Source organism: Anomaloglossus baeobatrachus, chromosome 5 (assembly GCF_048569485.1).
Source record: "Anomaloglossus baeobatrachus isolate aAnoBae1 chromosome 5, aAnoBae1.hap1, whole genome shotgun sequence".
NCBI lineage: Eukaryota > Metazoa > Chordata > Amphibia > Anura > Aromobatidae > Anomaloglossus > Anomaloglossus baeobatrachus.
Genome location: NC_134357.1, coordinates 555,326,845 through 555,347,698, shown reverse-complemented (window position 1 = coordinate 555,347,698; position 20,854 = coordinate 555,326,845). Strand labels below are relative to the sequence as shown.

General features: G+C 44.0%; 1 protein-coding gene across 1 annotated transcript in view; it reads right to left on the bottom strand.

Moving 5' to 3' along the window:
• Nucleotides 1–718: 718 nt before the first annotated feature.
• LOC142312989 (uncharacterized) overlaps nucleotides 719–20,854 on the bottom strand; it is a 68,174-nt gene continuing 48,038 nt past the window's right edge. Inside the window, exon 4 of the mRNA XM_075351978.1 lies at nucleotides 719–4,691. Coding sequence (XP_075208093.1) covers nucleotides 3,148–4,691 — 1,544 coding nt within the window. The 3' untranslated portion in view covers nucleotides 719–3,147. The remainder of the gene's footprint in view (nucleotides 4,692–20,854) is intronic.

Here is a 20,854-nt window from a genome sequence, read left to right as displayed (position 1 = left end):
CAGTAGAAAATGGCACCAAACAGACAGAGAAGAGCATGCGTCCTCTTGATATAGGCTAGGGACGTACACAAGTTCAGATATGCACATTTAGTGGGACAGTTCAGATCCGTGTTGCTGTTGATGGGTGCGTCTGACTTCAGTGGATGAAACCATGACGATGGGAGGGACGTCATCTGGTGCATACATGCTGATGGTTTGGTCTGTCTTCCCTTATATGGTGGTCTTCTTTCATCTGGACATTCCTTGCATTCCAGGCAAGGTGTGGAGAAACAGGCAATAGCAGCCATCTTTATATCTGTGTCATGTATATGATCTGAACCCTGAATTATGTAAGGCAAATCGACATTTCCCACAATCCCTTGTCAAGAGGTTAATTAAGTATTTAATCTTATGGCTGTCCTCAACACATCCACCGTCTATGTGTGTGTGACGTGTACGGAGCAAAGCCATGTGTGTGCGTCGTGTACAGAGCAGAGCCATGTGTATGCGACATGTACAGAGTGGAGCTGTGTGTGTGACGTGTATGGAGCGGAGCCATGTGTGTGTTGTGTAGGGAGCGGAGCCGTGTGTATGTAATGTGTACAGAATGTAGCCATGTGTGTACGGAGCGGATTGAATTGTAAACTGCTGTAGAATATGTTGGCACTATATTATTATTATTATGGCAGAGCATAGCTGTGTGTATAATGTGCAGAGACGAGCTGCGTGTATACGACATGTGTAGAGCAGAACCGCATGTGTATAATGTGTATGAAAGGAGCCATGTGTATATATTGTGTTTTCCCTGTTAGCACATTCAGTTTGGGCCTCACAGCCACATTTAATTTTTTTAAACATCTTTTTATTAATTTTCAAAAATTACTCTTACAATTTGCTCTTCTACAAAGAAAAGTCCATATATAACATTATAATCAAAACAGTCTCAACCATCCTGCTCCCTCTAAAGCCCAATTTCTCTGCCCTGAGCTCAGTCCCGGGGGTCCGGCGCTCTCTGGTTTCTCTGCCCTGAGCTCAGTCCCGAGCTCTCTGGTTTCTCTGCCCTGAGCTCAGTCTGGGGTCAGGCACTCTTTGGTTTCTCTGCCCTGAGCTCAGTCCCAGGGTCCGGCGCTCTCTGGTTTCATGATTTTCATGCAGGGCAATGCTCCATCACATGCATCTAACTACGCCAGTAAAGGTCTAAAAGATGAAAAAATAGTGACATGGCCCCCTTGTTCACCTGATCTAAACCCCATAGAGATCCTATGGCTCCTCATAAAATGTAAGATCTACAGGGAGGGAAAACAGTACACCTCTCGGAACAGTGTCTGGGCGGCTGTGGTGGCTGCTGCACGCAATGTTGATCGTAAACAGATCAAGCAAGAAAGGTGGCTATATTGGTCACTAATGTTTTGCGGTTTTGTTTTTACATGTCAGAAATGTTTATTTTCACCAGGTAAACCAATATAACTGCACAAAATTTAGAAATAAACAAGTGAGATGGAAATATATTTGGTTTTTATTAAGTTGTCTAATAATTCTGCACAGTAATAGTTACCTGCACAAACAGATATTGTCCTAAGATAGCCAAATCTAAAAAAACCCCACTCTAACTTCCAAAAATATTAAGCTTTGATATTTATGAGTCTTTTGGGTTGATTGAGAACATAGTTGTTGATCAATAATAAAAAAAATCCTCTAAAATACATCTTGCCTAATAATTCTGCACACGGTATAGAAAAGTTAGCAAACAGTTAAATTGCAGTAATAAGAATGTTATATCCAAGATATTTAATGCCATAATGAGGGAACAGGTTGGGTGACCTCTCCTCCAGCAAAAAGGAAATGGAGGAAGAAGAAATGAGGAACATTAGTTTAGTTACTCAGACTTTACTGGAAAAAAAATGTTTTGGTTGTCAGGTTATTGGGACAATTTAGTAAGAATTTACAATCAAAGTCCCTTTAGAGCCTATAATATTGTGTATTGGGGAATAGAGAAGGGAGTCAGGTCCCAATGATGATGAAAATATTACTAAACTTAGAAGAAAGTGATTATAAAAACTCGATCACATGAGATGTTCCCACAAAGAAGGAATGGATCGTAGATGGAAATAGTAATTTGTGATATGAACATGTTTATTATTGTAGTATAGAGAAGTTACAGACATTGTTCAGACATGGAGATTGTGCGCTGAAAGTAAGGGGTACTTTACACGTTGCGACATCGCTTCCGAAATATCGTCGGGGTCACGTCATTAGTGACACACATCCGGCGCCGGTAACGACATTGCAACGTGTAAATTCTAGATGCGCCGATAAACGATCGCAAAAGCGTTGAAAATTGTTGATCTGTGTAGCGTAGGTCATTTTCATAATGTCGGGTCGACCGCAGGTACAATGTTGTTTGTCGTTCCTGTGGCAGCACACATCGCTGTGTGTAAACCCGCAGGAGCAACAAACTTCTCCTTACCTGCGTCCCGACGGCAATGCGGAAGGGAAAAGGTGGGCGGGATGTGATGTCCCTCTCATCTCCGTCTCTCTGCTTCTATTGGCCGGCCGATTAGTGACGTTGCGGTGACGTCGCTGTGACGCCGAACGCACCTCCCCCTTGAAGGAGGGATAGTTCGGCAGTCACAACGACGTCGCCGAGCAGGTATGTGCGTGTGAAGCTGCCGTAGCGATAATGTTCGCTACGGCAGCAATCACCACATATCGTATGTGCGACGGGGGCGGGTGCTATCGCGCTCGGCATTGCTAGCCGATGCTAGCGATGTCGCAACGTGTAAAGTACCCCTAACTGTAATGAATTGCAGATCGCTGAGATTTGGAGTTAGGAAGAAGAGGGAGGAGGATTGTTGGGTATTTTCGGGGGAGGGTTGCAATAATCTTGTCCATATAGTGAATATATAAATATATAACAATGTGAAATGTTCCATGCACATGGAATATCGATTATTTGATTTTTACAAAACAGATGTCTATTAGTAACTGTATATATTACAATATAATGTAACTTCTAATGTGCTTCCCCTTTCTTGTTTACTTACTTGCCTTTACTTTTATGGTCTCTTTTGTGTTTTCTTGTTCAGTTTCTCAAATCTAAATTTTCTCCCCATGTGATTTTTTTTAGTGGTCAACAAATTATAATTTAAGTGAAACATTTCTCACCTTCTAGGTATGATAATGGCTTCTACCCTTGTGAGATTTGTTATGTTTAAAAAGATACCATTTGCGTGCAAAACATTTTCCACATTCTGAGCATGAAAAGGGTTTCTCTTCTGTGTGAATTCTTTGGTGTTGAGCAAGACTTGATTTATGTGCAAAACATTTCCCACATTCTGAACATGAAAAAGGCTTCTCCCCTGTGTGAGTTCTCTGATGGGTAACAAGATGTGATTTTCGATTAAAACATGTCCCACATTCTGAACAGGAATATGACTTCTGCCCTGTGTGAGTTCTTTGATGCATAACAAAACTTGATTGATCTGTAAAACATTTCCCACATTCTGAACATAAAAAAGGCTTCTCCCCTGTGTGAGTTCTCTGGTGTTTAGCAAGATTTGATTTCACTGCAAAACATTTCCCACATTCTGAACATGAAAAAGGCTTCTCCCCTGTGTGAGTTTTCTGATGTGTAACAACATGCGATTTTTGGTTAAAACATTTCCCACATTCTGAACAGGAATATGGCTTCTGCCCTGTGTGAGTTCTTTGATGCATAACAAGACTTGATTGATCTGTAAAACATTTCCCACATTCTGAACATAAAAAAGGCTTCTCCCCTGTGTGAGTTCTCTGATGGGTAACAAGATGTGATTTTCGATTAAAACATTTCCCACATTCTGAACATGAAAAATGCTTCTCCCCTGTGTGAGTTCTCTGATGGGTAACAAGATGTGATTTTTGATTAAAACATTTTCCACATTCTGAACACGAATACGGCTTCTGCCCAGTGTGAGTTTTCTGATGCATAACAAGATGTGATTTTTGGTTAAAACATGTCCCACATTCTGAACAGGAATATGACTTCTGCCCTGTGTGAGTTCTCTGATGCATAACAAGACTTGATTGATCTAGAAAACATTTCCCACACTCTAAACATGAAAAAGGCTTCTCCCCTGTGTGAGTTCTCTGGTGTTTAGCAAGATTTGATTTCTCTGCAAAACATTTCCCACATTCTGAACATGAAAAAGGCTTCTCCCCTGTGTGAATTCTCTGATGTGTAACAAGATGTGATTTTCGGTTAAAATATTTCCCACATTCTGAACATGAAAAAGGCTTCTCCCCGGTGTGAATTCTCTGATGTGTAACAAGATGCGATTTATGGTTAAAGAATTTACCACATTCTGAACACGAAAAAGGCTTCTTCCTTGTGTGAGTTCTCTGGTAACTAACAGACTGTGAAGAAAATCTCTCCCCTGTGCGAATATTTTTATGGATTTTTCGATATTCTGAAGATGAAAATGGCTTCTTTCCTGTAAGAACACTTCCATTTTTAATGCCTCTTTTGAGACATGTTTTTTTCTTAATAGCCTGTGATGAATCAGAGGAGAAGACTTGTTTATAAGAATCAGATGATATATCTTTACTGTATAGGGATGATGGTATATCTGGAATAGTGGCATTCACTTCATTTATATCTTGTGTGACATCAAGGTCTTCTGATGTTAAAATTAAAGATGTCAATTGTGCCTCTAATCTCGTAGTACAATTATCTGCCAAGAATAAAAAATATTTTTAATATATTAAAATTTAAAGATATTTATAAAATAGTTTGTAACACCTTTACCGGCGTCCCTGCACTGTCCTACAGCCTTTGCATGGCGGGGACTCCAGCACACCTACCGTCCCGGTCACTCAGTGGTGGCTTCCGTGACCTCAGTCTCTGCTGATGTCTCCCAGGGCCTGCACACACCATGCAGAACTTTTAGGAGTGCACTTAGAGCTCGAGCACCTAATCTTAAAAGACCAGCATGCCCTAACCAAGAAGTGTCTCTCAACCTATGGCTGAGCGGCACTAAGTATTTAAGGCATCCTCCCACTATGGTAGGTGCCTGGGCAATGTGGTCTATCTTTAGAGATTTGTTGCTAGTTGTCAGATCCATTTCCTGAGTCTTATGCTGTGGGTGCGAACACATGTCTGTATCCTATTATCTGCTGTGCTTGGCGTACCTGCTGCGTCTATCTATACCAGCAGTGCCTGCAGACCTGCAGTGACTGTCAGTTTCCTATCCCCGATGCCTGAGGCCAGCTGTCGCAGTACTGGGACTCCCTGAAATAGCACCAAGCGGGTGAGGCTGGAGAGCTCTGCTAAAAAGTGAAAAAATCTGAAGGCATCGAGTCTTTTAAAGCTCACACAGCGGTGGGACTTGTCCTCTGTTGACCCCAGCATTGAGGGACCCTCTGTGCAGCAAGCCCTGGGGGTACCTGTGGAGAGGAGAAGTTGCGGCGTGGAGGAAAGCTCTGCCCAGACACAGAATAGCTCCCAGCAAACCTCCTCCCTCCCTCAGAGGTAAACAGAGCACTCTCCTGACCCCTCTCATCTCCCTGAACTGTCCAGGAGTCACTGTCTCAGGGATTTCTGCTAGTGAGAGCGACTGCTGAGGCCATAGCAGACAGGGCCTTATCACCTGCAGCAGGATCGCAAACAATCCTCCCCCCTGTAGTGACTTATCTACTGTATGTGATTGGGTCCTGTAGCTGGTGACTGGAAGCAGGGAAACACTGTCCTGCAGAGCTTGTTGCGACACTGAGGAGCAGATATACAGGCATACACCTCCCCCCTTCTCCTCCTGGCAGCAGCTTAAACAAATATTAACCAGATAAGGTCCAGCACTCAGTGACTCTTAAGGTACCGTCACACTAAGCAACTTACCAGCGATCCCAACAACGATAGCGATCGCTGGTAAGTTGCTAGGAGGTTGCTGGTGAGATGTCACACTAGCGACGCTCCAGCGATCCCACCAGCAACCTGACCTGGCAGGGATCGCTGGAGCGTGGCTACACGAGTTGCTGGTGAGCTCACCAGCAACCAGTGTCCCAGCCCCCACAGCGCCGCGTGGAAGATGCTGCACTTGGTAACTAAGGTAAATATCGGGTAACCAACCCGATATTTACCTTGGTTACCACCGCACGGAGCTACACGTGCAGAGAGCAGAGAGCAGCGCACACTGAGCGCTGGCTCCCTGCTCTCCTAGTTACAGCACACATTGGGTTAATTACCCGATGTGTGCTGCAGCTATACGTGCACAGAGCAGGGAGCAGCGCACACTGCTTAGCGCTGGCTCCCTGCTCTCCTAGCTACAGCACACATCGGGTTAATTAACCCGATGTGTCCTGCAGCTACATGTGCACAGAGCAGGAGCCGGTGCTGGCAGTGAGAGCGGCGGAGGCTGGTATCGAAGGTAAATATCGGGTAACCAAGGACAGGGCTTCTTGGTTACCCGATGTTTACATTGGTTACCAGCCTCCGCAGAAGCCGGCTCCTGCTGCCTGCACATTTATAGCAGGAGTGGATTGTTCATGTTATAACATGAAAAGAGAATTTAAAATGTAACTTTTAATAGTGTTTTTCTAAAATGATATAGAATCAATAAAAACGTGAAAATATAAAATGTATAGCCTGTTCTTTTGGCCACCAAGCTCAATTGGACCAAAAGAATCAGGCACGACGCACTCAAAAAGCTTCCTCTTAGGTCAGGCTGATTGCCTAGTACCCTATAATCCTCCAAGCCAGTTATTGCAGGGAACCGCCCTCTATACTATCTTGGAGATTTCAGTCTTACAAGGAAAGTTGGTGATATACAATACCATTCACTAATATAATGTCACTTCAATTCATATATGACCATTGATAAAATGGAATAGTCTCACCACATGGCGGGCTTGTTTATGTTTCATCAATCCTTTTTACTTCAGACATGGAGAAAATACTTATAAGCCTTTCTGGCTGTCCTAATGCTTTATCCTCCAAGCAGACATCATACAACTCCCAACGCGTTTCTTTCACTTTAAAATCGTCAGGGGAGTCTGTGTTGGTCAGACTCTGCACGTCCAAAATGCCACCATTCACTTTAGCTTAGTGGTCTTTTTCAAATATTAATGCCCACAGCGGACTGTAATCAAAGCAGAGAAGCTTTAATACTTCTTCTTCCACATACAATAAATTATTTTAGCCCGTTTCATTTCATAATCAATCTACTCACCATCCTGTGTCCATAGACATTCATAATCATACTGCGCCGCGCTGAGCGCTATGGGCGCCGCCATTTTATACATGCTGCGCATGCCCATTGCATCGCAGTCAGTGGGGAAAGGTCACGTGATCGGACATCCCGTCCGCATCACGTGAATGATGAGAACGCCCCTTCTGAATGAGGAAGTGTTGTGGAACGCACGCCTGCGTTCCACATGTTCAATCTGTTCTCTCCGTCGGCGCTATGCCTCCTATGCAGACCGCCTTAATCGATAAGGGAGAGAATAACGCCGATTTTTTTCCCCTTCCCTATTTTTTGACAGCAATCATCCAGATATCACCGCCTACTTTACTGTGAAGCATATCAGCTTCATCCCGTCAGTAATAGTATCAATTTTAAATGGTAGCATATCTTCCTCTTTATTTAGATATTATGATACTAAATACGGCCTCCATAGTTTGTTTTTACACAGCCTATTATATTTATTATTAATTCTGCCCTTATATTAGATCGTCAATGTCAAAGATTTAATGTAGATCTTTTATTAAAACCTTAGCCTCCCCACAGATAGATAAAGCATTTCCATAGAGCATATGTATCAGCTCTCTCATCCCAAATCACGGCAGCTATGCCAGAAAGAGGAACACACCACGATCATTGAACCCACACCAAAGTTCAGTTTTTTCATCTATTTATCCAGAATTGAAGATCATAGAAAAAATGTTAAACAATTTTTAGAAAAAATGCTGTTGAAAAAATCATTTCCAGAGGAGCCCTAGAGATTTTAACCATTTTCCTCCTTCCTTTCAAATGGAGGATTGGTCTATATTGTTGAGGTTCACATTTGTTGAACAAACTAAAAGGGACAGTACCCACCACCAAGCGTGCCCGCTAGCTTCAGGCCTCACGCTCATAGGATGACCCTTCCTAGCCTGCGGAGGTTGGCACCCTAGTTCCTACGTATATGGCGCCCCCGCTCAACGATGGCTGTCCCTCCTACACTTACCCTCAAACCTATTGTGCACAGAGAAAAGGAGCAAAAGATAATTGTTCGTTTAGACCATACGGTGTGGCTGTATGTAATCTAAATATCCAAAAGGACTCTTTCTTCAGCAGCAAATTATCCCAATTTCCACCCCTCAATGGAGGATCTATATGGTCAATACCCATTACTGTAATGGATTTTAAATCCCCATTATGTATCATATTTACATGCCGTGCCACACTAGTGTCTCTTTTATTAATAATGTCTCGTCTATGCTCACCCGCTCTTTTCCTCAGCTGCCTCACTGTTTTTCCCACATAATACTTTCCACAACAACATCTAATCCTATAAATGACCCCTTTTGTCCTGCATGTAATCAGTGATCTAATTTGATAGCTCTTGTTAGTATTGGGATCCACAAAGTTCTTACCCTCCTCCATCATATTGCACATGCTGCAATTGTGACATTTGTAGCATCCTTTTATGCTGGATTGTGTTCTAGATCCCACATCCTTAAAGTGACTATGTACTAGTCTATCCTTCAAGGATCGAGCTCTCTTAAATGTTATCGCTGGGCCATCAGATATTAACTGTCCAATGGTTTCATCCATTTTCATCCATTTTCAAAATAGGCCAACATCGTTCCCAGACATCTGAGAGTCATGGTACAACCGGGCTTCAGATATAAAAATTCTGATATAGGAGCAAAATGGGAAAAAGAGGCCACAGAATGCTCACTTAGATTTATGAAAATCTTATTGGATGAGGAAAAGAGAAATTTGTCTACTCTAGAAAATTCTCTAAAAGATCAAATAGAGATTACACGGAAATTTTCTGGGGAAAGTGAGTATTCAAACAAAGAAATTGTACTACAGGGAGTAGTTGAAAAGTTTCAGTACCACCTGAAAGAAAAGAAGCATAGGTTTTATGTACGAGATCTCAAGGACTTTAGGGATAATAAGGCCTATGTATATTCACATTATAAAGCCCCAAGAAATAGTGAGACAGATTTATCCTCAACAGAGGGAGAATTATCTGACTCAGAGAGCAAAGGAAACAGCTATAGGCCCATGCAACAATTCAGAAATTTTAGAGGGAGAGGGCGAGCAAGTAATAGAGGAAATTCATATGCATCAACTAATACAAGAGGAGGTTTTTTAGACCACCAACACAATCTGAGAAGCCGACAGAATCAGATGAATTGATGTCTAGGAAGGCCCCTCAAATTATTAATCTATCATCTAAAATTTTGAGTGATTTTGAAACCTCTGTTTTAAACAAAGGTCTGTCTTTTATACCAACAACTGACTTTGATGAGTTCAACACTGTAAAGGATTTACACCTCTTTGCAAGGAGACTTAAGTGGAAAAAGCATTTCACCATCAATGATAAAAGAATGTGTAGTGATTTGGGAATTCCTGATGAACTGCTACAGGATGTAAGAGTACTATACCACCTAAATGATACTAACCCCAATGATCAGGGTGAGGGACCCTTCACGTCCTTGAAAAATAAGAGCACGAGAATGCCCCCCACACAAAATGAGGTAGATGTTGTGGACGTTTTCACGAATCTGGTCACGGAAGAGATAAGGAAAGGAGTTAAAAATAACAAAAGTAAACATAATTTAACCAAAATGGAAATGATGAGCCTTCGGAACCTTGAAAATGATGGTAACTTAACCATCAAGCCCTCTGACAAAGGGGGAAACACGGTTCTCATGGATACGGACAAATACAGGGAAATGTGTATGAGCATTTTGGATGATGAAGGTTGCTATCGAAGGTTGGAGAAAAGTCCATGCTCCGAATTTGTTTGTGAACTAAAACAAATTCTGGATGATGCTTTGGCTGTCAATTTGATTGACAAAAGTGAGTATGAGTTTCTGTTTCCGAAATTCCCGAAAATGGCAACCTTCTATTCATTGCCAAAGGTTCATAAAGGCCTAAATCCATTGAAAGGCCGGCCTATTGTGTCCGGAATAGGCAGCCTGACGGAAAATCTAAGTATATATGTGGATCGAATTCTTAGGCCATTTGTGATTTCCCTCAATTCGTACCTCAGGGATACTACAGATTTTTTGAGACGAATTGAGGATATCTTTTTGGAGGAGGGCATGCTGCTTTGCAGCATAGATGTTGAGGCCCTCTATTCCTCAATACCACACAATAAAGGCCTTGAGGCGACAAGGTATTTTTTGAACTGGCGGGGAAATCACTTACGGAGACACAATGATTTTGTAATGAAGGCTCTAGAGTTTTGTTTGACCAGGAATGTGTTTGTTTTTGGGGGGAAGTACTTCCACCAGCTCAGGGGCACCGCGATGGGGAGTTGTTGTGCCCCGTCGTATGCAAATCTGCTCCTGGGCTGGTGGGAGGAAACTATTATTTTTGGGGGTGAGACGGACACAGACGACATTGTCCTCTGGGTCCGTTTCATCGATGACATATTTATTATTTGGAAGGGGGATCAGGGTGGCCTGGAGCAGTTTGTACGAAAGTTGAATCACAATAGCATTGGCCTCACTTTTACATAAGAGGTAAGTGATCAGAAGCTGGCCTTCTTGGACATCTTGGTCGAAAAAGGTCAGGATGGGAGACTGAGAACTAGTACCTTTCGAAAAGAGACATCATCGAATTCCCTATTGCGATGGGAGAGTGCTCATCCCTACGTACATAAGAAAGGGATACCTAAGAGCCAATTTATTAGAATGAGAAGAAACTGTTCAGATAATGAGCAGTTTCTGAAACAATCTAAAGAGAGGGGGTACCCCAAAAAAATGGTCAAAGAGGCATTTGAAAATGTCAGAGAGATGGATCGCACGGCGATGTTGACTCCCACACCAACAGATTTGCAAATTTCAGAATTGACACGATTTGTGACTACCTATAACAATGGTTCTACACATTTGAAAGAAATTATAGGTAGATTTTGGCCTATTTTGAAAATGGATGAAACCATTGGACAGTTAATATCTGATGGCCCAGGAATAACATTTAAGAGAGCTCGATCCTTGAAGGATAGACTAGTACATAGTCACTTTAAGGATGTAGGATCTAGAACACAATCCAGCATAAAAGGATGCTACAAATGTCACAATTGCAGCATGTGCAATATGATGGAGGAGGGTAAGAACTTTGTGGATCCCAATACTAACAAGAGCTATCAAATTAGATCACTGATTACATGCAGGACAAAAGGGGTCATTTATAGGATTAGATGTTGTTGTGGAAAGTATTATGTGGGAAAAACAGTGAGGGAGCTGAGGAAAAGAGCGGGTGAGCATAGACGAGACATTATTAATAAAAGAGACACTAGTGTGGCACGGCATGTAAATATGATACATAATGGGGATTTAAAATCCATTACAGTAATGGGTATTGACCATATAGATCCTCCATTGAGGGGTGGAAATTGGGATAATTTGCTGCTGAAGAAAGAGTCCTTTTGGATATTTAGATTACATACAGCCACACCGTATGGTCTAAACGAACAATTATCTTTTGCTCCTTTTCTCTGTGCACAATAGGTTTGAGGGTAAGTGTAGGAGGGACAGCCATCGTTGAGCGGGGGCGCCATATACGTAGGAACTAGGGTGCCAACCTCCGCAGGCTAGGAAGGGTCATCCTATGAGCGTGAGGCCTGAAGCTAGCGGGCACGCTTGGTGGTGGGTACTGTCCCTTTTAGTTTGTTCAACAAATGTGAACCTCAACAATATAGACCAATCCTCCATTTGAAAGGAAGGAGGAAAATGGTTAAAATCTCTAGGGCTCCTCTGGAAATGATTTTTTCAACAGCATTTTTTCTAAAAATTGTTTAACATTTTTTCTATGATCTTCAATTCTGGATAAATAGATGAAAAAACTGAACTTTGGTGTGGGTTCAATGATCGTGGTGTGTTCCTCTTTCTGGCATAGCTGCCGTGATTTGGGATGAGAGAGCTGATACATATGCTCTATGGAAATGCTTTATCTATCTGTGGGGAGGCTAAGGTTTTAATAAAAGATCTACATTAAATCTTTGACATTGACGATCTAATATAAGGGCAGAATTAATAATAAATATAATAGGCTGTGTAAAAACAAACTATGGAGGCCGTATTTAGTATCATAATATCTAAATAAAGAGGAAGATATGCTACCATTTAAAATTGATACTATTACTGACGGGATGAAGCTGATATGCTTCACAGTAAAGTAGGCGGTGATATCTGGATGATTGCTGTCAAAAAATAGGGAAGGGGAAAAAAAAAATCGGCGTTATTCTCTCCCTTATCGATTAAGGCGGTCTGCATAGGAGGCATAGCGCCGACGGAGAGAACAGATTGAACATGTGGAACGCAGGCGTGCGTTCCACAACACTTCCTCATTCAGAAGGGGCGTTCTCATCATTCACGTGATGCGGACGGGATGTCCGATCACGTGACCTTTCCCCACTGACTGCGATGCAATGGGCATGCGCAGCATGTATAAAATGGCGGCGCCCATAGCGCTCAGCGCGGCGCAGTATGATTATGAATGTCTATGGACACAGGATGGTGAGTAGATTGATTATGAAATGAAACGGGCTAAAATAATTTATTGTATGTGGAAGAAGAAGTATTAAAGCTTCTCTGCTTTGATTACAGTCCGCTGTGGGCATTAATATTTGAAAAAGACCACTAAGCTAAAGTGAATGGTGGCATTTTGGACGTGCAGAGTCTGACCAACACAGACTCCCCTGACGATTTTAAAGTGAAAGAAACGCGTTGGGAGTTGTATGATGTCTGCTTGGAGGATAAAGCATTAGGACAGCCAGAAAGGCTTATAAGTATTTTCTCCATGTCTGAAGTAAAAAGGATTGATGAAACATAAACAAGCCCGCCATGTGGTGAGACTATTCCATTTTATCAATGGTCATATATGAATTGAAGTGACATTATATTAGTGAATGGTATTGTATATCACCAACTTTCCTCGTAAGACTGAAATCTCCAAGATAGTATAGAGGGCGGTTCCCTGCAATAACTGGCTTGGAGGATTATAGGGTACTAGGCAATCAGCCTGACCTAAGAGGAAGCTTTTTGAGTGCGTCGTGCCTGATTCTTTTGGTCCAATTGAGCTTGGTGGCCAAAAGAACAGGCTATACATTTTATATTTTCACGTTTTTATTGATTCTATATCATTTTAGAAAAACACTATTAAAAGTTACATTTTAAATTCTCTTTTCATGTTATAACATGAACAATCCACTCCTGCTATAAAAGGAAATTGACAATAGGAGGGTTAATTTTTGAGTATCGTGCTAATATACTGCCTGCACATTTAGTTGTTGCTGTCTCGCTGTCACACACAGCGATCTGTGCTTCACAGCAGGACAGCAACAACTAAAAAATGGCCCAGGACATTCAGCAACAACCAACGACCTCACAGCAGGGGCCAGGTTGTTGCTGGATGTCACACACAGCAACATCGCTAGCAACTTCACAAAAGTTGTTCGTTACCAGCGATGTTGCTAGCGATGTTGCTTAGTGTGACGGGGCCTTTAGGATACCTTCACACTTAGCGATGCAGCAGCGATCCGACCAGCGATCTGACCTGGTCAGGATCGCTGCTGCATCGCTACATGGTCGCTGGTGAGCTGTCAAATAGGCAGATCTCACCAGCGACCAGTGAACAGCCCCCAGCCAGCAGCGACGTGCAAGCGACGCTGCGCTTGCACGGAGCCGCCGTCTGGAAGCTGCGGAGACTGGTAACTAAGGTAAACATCGGGTATGGTTACCCGATGTTTACATTAGTTACCAGCGCACACCGCTTAGCTGTGTGTGCAGGGAGCAGGGAGCCGCGCACACTGAGCGCTGGCTCCTTGCTCTCCTAGCTACAGTACACATCGGGTTAATTAACCCGATGTGTACAGCAGCTACATGTGCAGAGAGCCGGAGCCGGCAGCACAGGCAGCGTGAGAGCTGCGGAGGCTGGTAACTAAGGTAAATATCGGGTAACCACCTTGGTTACCCGATGTTTATCTTAGTTACCAGCCTCCGCAGCTGCCAGACGCCGGCTCCTGCTCCCTGCTTGCTTCATTTGTCGCTCTCTCGCTGTCACACACAGCGATCTGTGTGTCACAGTGGGAGAGCACCTTTGAAGAAAACGAACCAGGGCTGTGTGTAACGAGCAGCGATCTCGCAGCAGGGGCCAGATCGCTGCTCAGTGTCACACACAGCGAGATCGCTAATGAGGTCACTGCTGCGTCACAAAAAGCGTGACTCAGCAGCGATCTCGGCAGCGAGCTCGCTGTGTGTGAAGCACCCCTTAAAGGGGACACACCTTATTATATCGTGAAGGGGAAACGATCTACATCCTGGCAAGTAGATCATAAGAAGAAGATATCCCCATACATAGATCTCTTTACTGCTTGTCTCAGGAAGCCTGGTCACTGAACATACCCCTTGGGACACCAGGGTCATACATACACCAGAACCAAGCACCTAACTTAAACGGACTAGCAGGTACTGGGTCTTAGAGGAATGCAATAAATCAATCTCTCTGCTACCTGGGAGAACCCCAGCTCAACCTACAGATGAACAGGATATAACATGGTTACGTTTGGCCAGAAATCTGCATCAACAGAAGTATATCACGCATCCAAACCCCACAAGAAAGAGATGGACAAATTCGTTAACAAGCAACAGAAAAATAAACAACAAATAGAGCAGAACAAAGAAGGACAACATACACCTGACCACAATTCAGATGTCTCTGACACAGAAGCAGAACTGCTTGATAGCCCAGACAAGCCAATCTCCAGGGCATTTATTACCAGAATACTCAAAACAGCCTTAGCACCTCTGGCAAAAGATCTATCTGACATTAAAAGAGACATTCACCAACTGGGTCACAGAGTGGAGGAGCTGGAGCAGTCTCAGACGGCCATCATATCCCATGCCCAAGAGCTGGAAACAAACCTTCATATACATGATGATCACATCTATAAAATATATGCCGCAATGGAAGACCTGAAAAACCGGAAAAGACTAAACAATCTCCGGATACGGGGTCTTCCGGAAACGGTAATCACGGAGGACATTTCTAAAACACTAACTGCCCTCTTCTCAAACTATTTGGATGCTGAAGAAAAACACCAGTTAATCATAGAGAGGGCACACAGAGCACTACCCCCAAAAGCCAATCCCAACGATCCTCCCAGAGATGTTATCTGCCGAATTCTAGATTTCCGCCTTAAGGACAAAATCTTCCAAAAAGCCAGATCAGACCCTAACATCCAACATGAAGGATCTAACATTGCACTCTTCCAAGACATAGCCCCTTCTACATTAGCCAAGAGGCGCCTCCTTAAACCTCTCACGGACGAACTGAGGAAACAACAATTCCAATTCCGTTGGCTGTTCCCCTTCAGTATGTTGGTCTCGGCCAAGGGGAAGAAGTTCACTGCAAGATCTCCCAAGGACTTCTCCAACCTTTGCGCGGAACTGGACATCCCACCAGGATCTACTCCAGATCTGAATCTCCTCCAACCTGCTCTACATCTTCCACCACTCCCCACGCAGTAGCCATGGGAAACCATGGAATATCCGAAAAGTCAACGCCCCAGACCAAGACCTACCAGGCCTCCTCTGTCTGAAACCAGACACGAGGCTGTTTGACGGAAGGCGCCTGTTCTATCTGAATACAGACTGCATATGTGATGAGTATACCTCTGACAAATTTGAATATTTGACCTGTTGTCTCTTGTTCTCTCCCTCTTATCCTACAGATTTAAAATGTTTTTCATTTAGGTTGAACTTCTGCATATTTTGTTATATTTAATTATTGGGTTCTCCCTGGCAGACCTCACTTTCCTAAAGTGAGTGTGTTTATAAAACTCCTTGGTTATTTACAAGGATAACGTGATCCATTCTCATTTATATGTTTGTGTGTCTGTTTGTGGGTACAATTTACTGAATATTAATAAAAATTGCACATTTTAAAATAGGGTTGAGATTATTTGAATGAACCCCAAGAAATCCCCCATGGTTACGGTTCACAAGGACAATACAATGCTATACACACCATTCTCCTCTCCTTCTATGTCACACTTTCCCCCCCTCTATACCCCGTCTCTTAATACTCTCTCTCTTGCCTTTCTCTGTATATCACTTTTACATTGGCTCGAGATCCAAGTTTGGAGTGGGTTGAGCTGGGCATCCACACAGTTTAACTATGGCTAAACAACACAACCTGCTGACACTCGCCTCTTACAAATGTAAGAGGCCTTAACTCTCCTGTCAAGCGCTCACAAATTCTAGCCCACCTTAAAAAAAAAAGATAGACATACTTCTGCTACAAGAAACGCACTTAATGCTAGAGAAGTCACCGAACTTTGATAAAGCATTTTACAACACCTGGTTCCACTCATACTCAACTATGAAAAAAGCCAGGGGAGTAGCCATTGTCTTCTCAAAACACACACCCTTTCAATTGCTGGATACCTTTTTAGACAATATGGGCCGATTTGTATTTATCAAAGGGAAAATAGCACATACACTAGTAACAATAGGAAATATCTACGCCCCGAACACTAAGCAGGATGTCTGGATATCGAAGGTTTTGAAGGAAGCTAAACATTTTATTGAGGGTACGTTCATCCTGGGAGGTGATATAAATGTGGCCCTTAATCCGGAACTTAATTCCTCCACAAACAGATCCTCTATTCCTAAAAAGGCGCTGATGCGTATACATAAATCCTTGCATTCGGCCCAACTGGTCGATGCCTGGAGACACCTCCACCCAACAGAAAGAGATTACTCTCATTACGCACCTGCACAAAATTCATATGGCCGAACTGACTACATATTTGTTCCTTTCTTAGCTCTTTCCATGATACAACATGCCAAACTTATTACTAGCGTCCACTCGGACCATTCTATCTTAAAACTTGGAATCACACTTGGGGAGAGGGTCCGGAACAGGACATGGAGATTGAATGAATCTCTCGTCTCAATCTCAGTATAAGACACGTGTTACGAAAGCCCTGAAAAATTACTTTGATATTAACACTCAAGATACAGTCCCTTTTCCTACAGTGTGGGAAGCGCACAAGGCAGTAATATGGAGATAAACTCTCTGCGTATCCTCGTTCTTAAATAAATCCAGAAAAGATGAGGTGGCATCATTGTATTCCGAGATACAAAAAAATGGAACTGCAACATAAAACCTCTCAGTCACCAAACATCCTCAGTCCCTTAAAGAGAAGGTATCGTCAAAAAAAAAAAAAAAATTCAATAACTGAAAAAATCTAAAGTAATAATGTTTTGTTTAAATATTATTATTTGTTTTTAATTGAGCAAAATATAAAAAAAAAATTAAAAAGTTTGATATTTTCCACTGTTAAACACTAGGGGGAGCAGCTGCTGAAATCCTACAGAAATTCCACTGTATAAAAAGCTTAGATTACAGCCTGCAGTAAAAGTGGGCGGAGTCTGCTCTCCTCTGTGTGGTGGCACGCCTCCCCCTCCCAATCTGAGTGTTTACAACAGATAACAGAGAATGACATGTAGGGACATAATGCACAGCCATTTTGTTGATGACCACAAATGTCCAAAGTGTCACCAAGGACAGCAGGAGTATCACACTGGACAGGATTAGATACACAGCTGTGCAGACAGTATCACACAGGACAGGATTAGATACACAGCTGTGCAGACAGTACCACACAGGATAGGATTAGATACACAGCTCAGCAGACAGTATCACACAGGATAGGATTAGATACACGGCTCAGCAGACAGTATCACACAGGATAGAATTAGATACACAGCTCAGCAGACAGTATCACACAGGATAGGATTAGATACACAGCCCTGCAGACAGTATCACACAGGAGAGGATTAGATACACAGCCCTGCAGACAGTATCACACAGGATAGGATTAGATACACAGCCCTGCAGACAGTATGACATAGGATTAGATACACGGCTCAGCAGACAGTATCACACTGGATAGAATTAGATACACGGCTTAGCAGACAGTATCACACAGGAGAGGATTAGATACACAGCTCAGCAGACAGTATTACACAGGAGAGGATTAAATACACAGCTCAGCAGACAGTATCACACAGAATAGGATTAGATACACGGCTCAGCAGACAGTATCACACAGGATAGGATTAGATACACGGCTCAGCCGACAGTATCACACAAAAGAGGATTAGATACACGGCTCAGCAGACCGTATCACACAGATTAGATACACAGCTCAGCAGACGGTATCAAACAGGAGAGGATTAGATACACAACCCTGCAGACAGTATCACCGGTACACACACAGGTACTCACATGCAGTGGCGCGCGCACACACACACACACTGCGGCGGGCAGAGCTGCGGGAGCTGCGCCGGCGGGCAGAGCTGGGGAAGCTGCGGAGGCGGGCAGAGCTGCAGCGTCGGGCAGAGCTGGCGGAGCTGCGGCGTCGGGCAGAGCTGGGGGAGCTGTGGCGGCGGGCAGAGCTGGGGGAGCTGCGGCGGCGGGCAGAGCTGCAGCGGGGGGCTTGGGAGAACGGAGGGAGGGGGGTGTCACTGAAGACAGTAATGGCGGGGGGGAGGGGCGGCTTCTGTAGCGGGGGCAGAGCAGGGGCTGGGGAGAACGGAGGGATGGGATGTCACCGGAGACTAACAGGGGAGGAGGCCCGTACTCACACATCCCGGCGGTTGACAGGGATAAAGTGGAGCAAACAGCACACGCTGTGAGCTCCACAATAATGACGCTGGTCTCCTCCCTCTGCTGTGAACTGGACAGCCCAGGGGGCGCGTCCAGGTCACAGCAGACGCCCACTGTAACGTACGGCATAGCCCGACTATCAGAGTCTATGCACAGGGGCTGCCATAAAGGAAGGAGTTACTGTCGTTACACACACGGCAAATCCAGCATGGCAGCCCCCAGTGCCTCCAGTAAAATAAGAATTAAATAAAAACTAAATAAGCTGCGATTTTCATTTTGTATTAGAAATACTTGATTTGATAATCACAATTTTTAATGCAAAAATAAAAAACCGCGATACCTTCCCTTTTTACACAATTAAGACAAAAGGCTCAGAGATATCTTAAACAAACAGTCTGCAAAGTTCTACATGAACTGGAGGAATCGCCTCTTTGTACATGGAGACTAAAGGTCCAGTCACACTAAGCAACTTACCAGCGATCCCAACAACCATAGGGATCGCTGGTAAGTTGCTAGGAGGTTGCTGGTGAGATGTCACACTGCAACGCTCCAGCGATCCCACCAGCAACCTGACCTGGCAGGGATCGCTGGAGCGTGGCTACACAAGTTGCTGGTGAGCTCACCAGCAACCAGTGACCAGCCCCCAGCGCCGCGTGGAAGATGCTGCGCTTGGTAACTAAGGTAAATATCGGGTAACCAACCTGATATTTACCTTGGTTACCACCGCACGGAGCTACACGTGCAGAGAACAGGGAGCATCGCACACTGAGCGCTGGCTCCCTGCTCTCCTAGTTACAGCACACATCAGGTTAATTACACGATGTGTGCTGCAGCTAAATGTGCACAGAGCAGGGAGCAGCGCACAATGCTTAGCGCTGGCTCCTTGCTCTCCTAGTTACAGCACACATCGGGTTAATTAACCCGATGTGTGCTGCAGCTACATGTGCACAGAGCAGGAGCCGGCAGCACAGGCAGTGAGAGCGGAGGAGGCTGGTATCAAAGGTAAATATCGGGTAACCAAGGACAGGGCTTCTTGGTTACCCGATGTTTACATTGGTTACCAGCCTCCGCAGAAGTCGGCTCCCTGCTCACTGCACATTTAGTTGTTGCTGTCTCGCTGTCACACACAGCGATGTGTGCTTCACAGCGGGAGAGCAACAACTAAAAAATGGCCCAGGACATTCAGCAACAACCAACGACCTCACAGCAGGGGCCAGGTTGTTGCTGGATGTCACACACAGCAACATCGCTAGCAACGTCACAAAAGTTGTTCGTTAGCAGCGATGTTGCTAGCGATGTTGCTTAGTGTGACGGGGCCTAAAGTATCTAAACTTATGGTTTCCCTGATCAAAAAAAGGAAAGCACGTATTTACATTTATTCTTTAAAAGATTCAAATAACAAAATACTTGCAGACACTGAAGCTATTGCTGATGCCTTTAGCAAATATTTCTCCTCCTTGTATCACATTCGAGAGCATGAGACACCAGAACAAGCAGATAAAAGACAACGGGACATAATCTCTTTTCTGTCAGAACTACGTCTTCCAACGCTCAACACAACCAATATAACAAATCTGAACAGGCCATTTTCTATTGAGGAGCTCCAGTCGATCAGGTCAAAGTGCCCCATAGGGAAAAGCCCTGGCCCAGATGGCCTACCGATCTCTTATTACAAGACCTTTAAAGAAACTCTACTCCCTCATCTTCACCTTCGTCACTGGTATGGGGCCTGTATGTCAGCGCCGGCACTGGGCCCCGCCCATGATCGCACTTTCAAATGTATCAGCACCACAGATGCTGATACAGTTGAAAGCAATGATGAGACAGAGCGCAGCGCTCCCTCTCATCATTGTCCCGCTGTGTCTGTGCTCTGACAGCTCAGCACAGCGGTGACATCACCAGTGGCGTACTGCCAATAGAGGCAGGCCACGTCACTGTTATGGAGTCTGTGAGCTGGGGGCGGCCGGCCGTGGCTGCCCACAGCAATGATGAGACTGAGT